Raw genomic sequence first — 1,980 nt, forward strand, 5'->3', positions numbered from 1 at the left:
GCCTCTGAAGCTCAGTGGTCTGCTCCTTCCCTTACACCCAGTGCACATGCCAGCCCCGTGCCGGTCACTGCAGTGGGGCTTCCTCACCTGGCTGAGGCGCTGCGCGTCAGGTACCCCACGCCCTGTCCACAGGGCACTTTTGGGAAGCAAGTCATTGGGTGCGGCCCACGGAAGGGGTGGGGAGCTCTGCGCCACCCTGAGAGGGGGGCATCTCAGAGGGTTCTCTTTTAAAACCTGAATCAGATCCTGTCGTCCACCACTGCTATTAAATAAAATAAACGACGCTAAGAACCCACCACCTGGCCCTGGTTTACCCTGACTCAGAATGGCCCCTGGGACCCCCGCCCTCACCGCTGCTCCATGGCGCCCCCTTGCCGGGCCTCAAACACGCCCATCTCATGCCCACTTTGGCCTTTGTCTTCCTACTGCCTGGCATAAAAGAGGCTCTCCCCAATTTCACCTGTGGAATGAACAAGGGCATGAATCCCCATCCTACAGAAGAGAAGACAGGGTCTGGAAAGGTAAGTCCCAGCCAAGGTCACTGAGGCAGGGAACTGCCGAGCTGGGCTTCAAACCCAGCCTCCTGGCCTCAGTGTCTGAGGGTACAGCCACTTCCCCTCCTTCCCTTCCCAGGACAGAAACTCCCAGGGTGGAGGCTGCTCCGTGGGAGGAACCGCCTGCCTCCTGGGAAGCAGAGGGAGAGGAGGGAGCGCCTCCACTGGGCCAGACCTTGTGCCTTGGACCTCAGTGACCCTCGCAGCGGGCACAGCTGGTGAGGCCAGGAGCCCAGGGCCACAGGAAGCTGCTGCCTGTGCGGGCACAGAGAAGCCCCAGGGGCTGCTCCCACAGAGCCCCCAGCCTCACCGTCCTCAGTCTCCACATAGAGGCGGAGTCCCAGGTCCTTGTGACGCTTCAGCAACCAGCGGTCACTGGCTGCTGTGACGTCCAGCACCAGCCAGCCCTCGTCCCCAGCTCGGAGCGTCTGAAGATCCAAAAAGAACAAGTCAGACTCCCTGTGGACACGAAAGAACAATTAACCGGCGGCCGGCACAGCTGCCTCTGTGTCTCCAGGACCCGCTGGGGGCCGTCACCGGGGCATCTCCTACCTGACTCTGCCTGTGCTCCTTCTGAGCCTCATCTCACCGCCTCAGGCCACAGAGGTATACACATGAGGAAACTGAGGCTCAGTGGTTCAATGAGCTGTTCAAGTCCCCATAGCCAGGATGGCAGGGCAGGGACTTGAAGGCAGGACTGTCACTGGGGCTCTTCCCGCAGTGCAGGGGGCTCGGGCCAAGCATCTTTCCCGTCTTTGAGGGTCTCTTTCGGGTCCTCTGGGAAGTGTTCCACCAACCCCCACTCCCTGCTGGGTTGCCTTGACCATGAGACTGTGAGGCGGGCAGGGGCTTGGGGCACCTGGCCCAAGGGGAAGGCACCTGTTGGACTGCTCCTGGACCACCTGGAACATGCTGACGTGGAGGGTCCTGTTGAGCAGGTGGATGCTGGGCACCTTGTAAATCCGGAACTCCGCAGCTGTGACCGCCTCCCCATCCGGGATCTGGGTCAGGTCAAAGCGGAACTCCTTCCAGTGGGGCTCCTGGTGGCCCAGGGCATGATCTCGCTCCACTAGAAGACAAAGCAGAGCTGGGCTGGCACTCGGAATGGCTCGGACTTTGGAGTGGGCAGAGCTGGTGTGAGCCACCGCCCCCAGCCACCCACCACTCAAGGTGGAGGGGACCCAGGGAGGCCTGGCGGGGCCGGTTTCCTTTTGTGCAAACGTTTGTTCCAGGCTTGGTCCCAGGGAGCAGACAGGGCTGAGAGGCCCTGCAGCCAGGCTCAGCCTGAGCCCTGCACCTGGCTGGTGCTCAACAGACCCCAGGCTCCAAACCCCAAACTCCCATTGCGCCCCTTCTCGGTCTGGCTGGTCCTGGGACCCGGAGATGAGACAGAGGAGGGAGCCTCCTCTGGGAGCTTCCAGGCTAA

The 1,980-nt window shown here is 61.8% G+C and overlaps 1 protein-coding gene across 1 annotated transcript in view; it reads right to left on the reverse strand.

Moving 5' to 3' along the window:
• Nucleotides 1–1,621, reverse strand: part of BMP8A (bone morphogenetic protein 8a) — a 15,123-nt gene extending 13,502 nt beyond the window's left edge. The window contains exons 1-2 of the mRNA XM_011977682.1: nucleotides 1,434–1,621; nucleotides 865–1,013 (exon numbers count right to left, since the gene is read on the reverse strand). Of these exons, the coding sequence (XP_011833072.1) occupies nucleotides 865–1,013; nucleotides 1,434–1,465 (181 nt within the window). The 5' untranslated portion in view covers nucleotides 1,466–1,621. The remainder of the gene's footprint in view (nucleotides 1–864; nucleotides 1,014–1,433) is intronic.
• Between the last annotated feature and the right edge of the window lie 359 nt (nucleotides 1,622–1,980).

Source organism: Mandrillus leucophaeus, unplaced genomic scaffold (genome assembly GCF_000951045.1).
Source record: "Mandrillus leucophaeus isolate KB7577 unplaced genomic scaffold, Mleu.le_1.0 Scaffold182, whole genome shotgun sequence".
In the NCBI taxonomy this organism is placed as follows: domain Eukaryota; kingdom Metazoa; phylum Chordata; class Mammalia; order Primates; family Cercopithecidae; genus Mandrillus; species Mandrillus leucophaeus.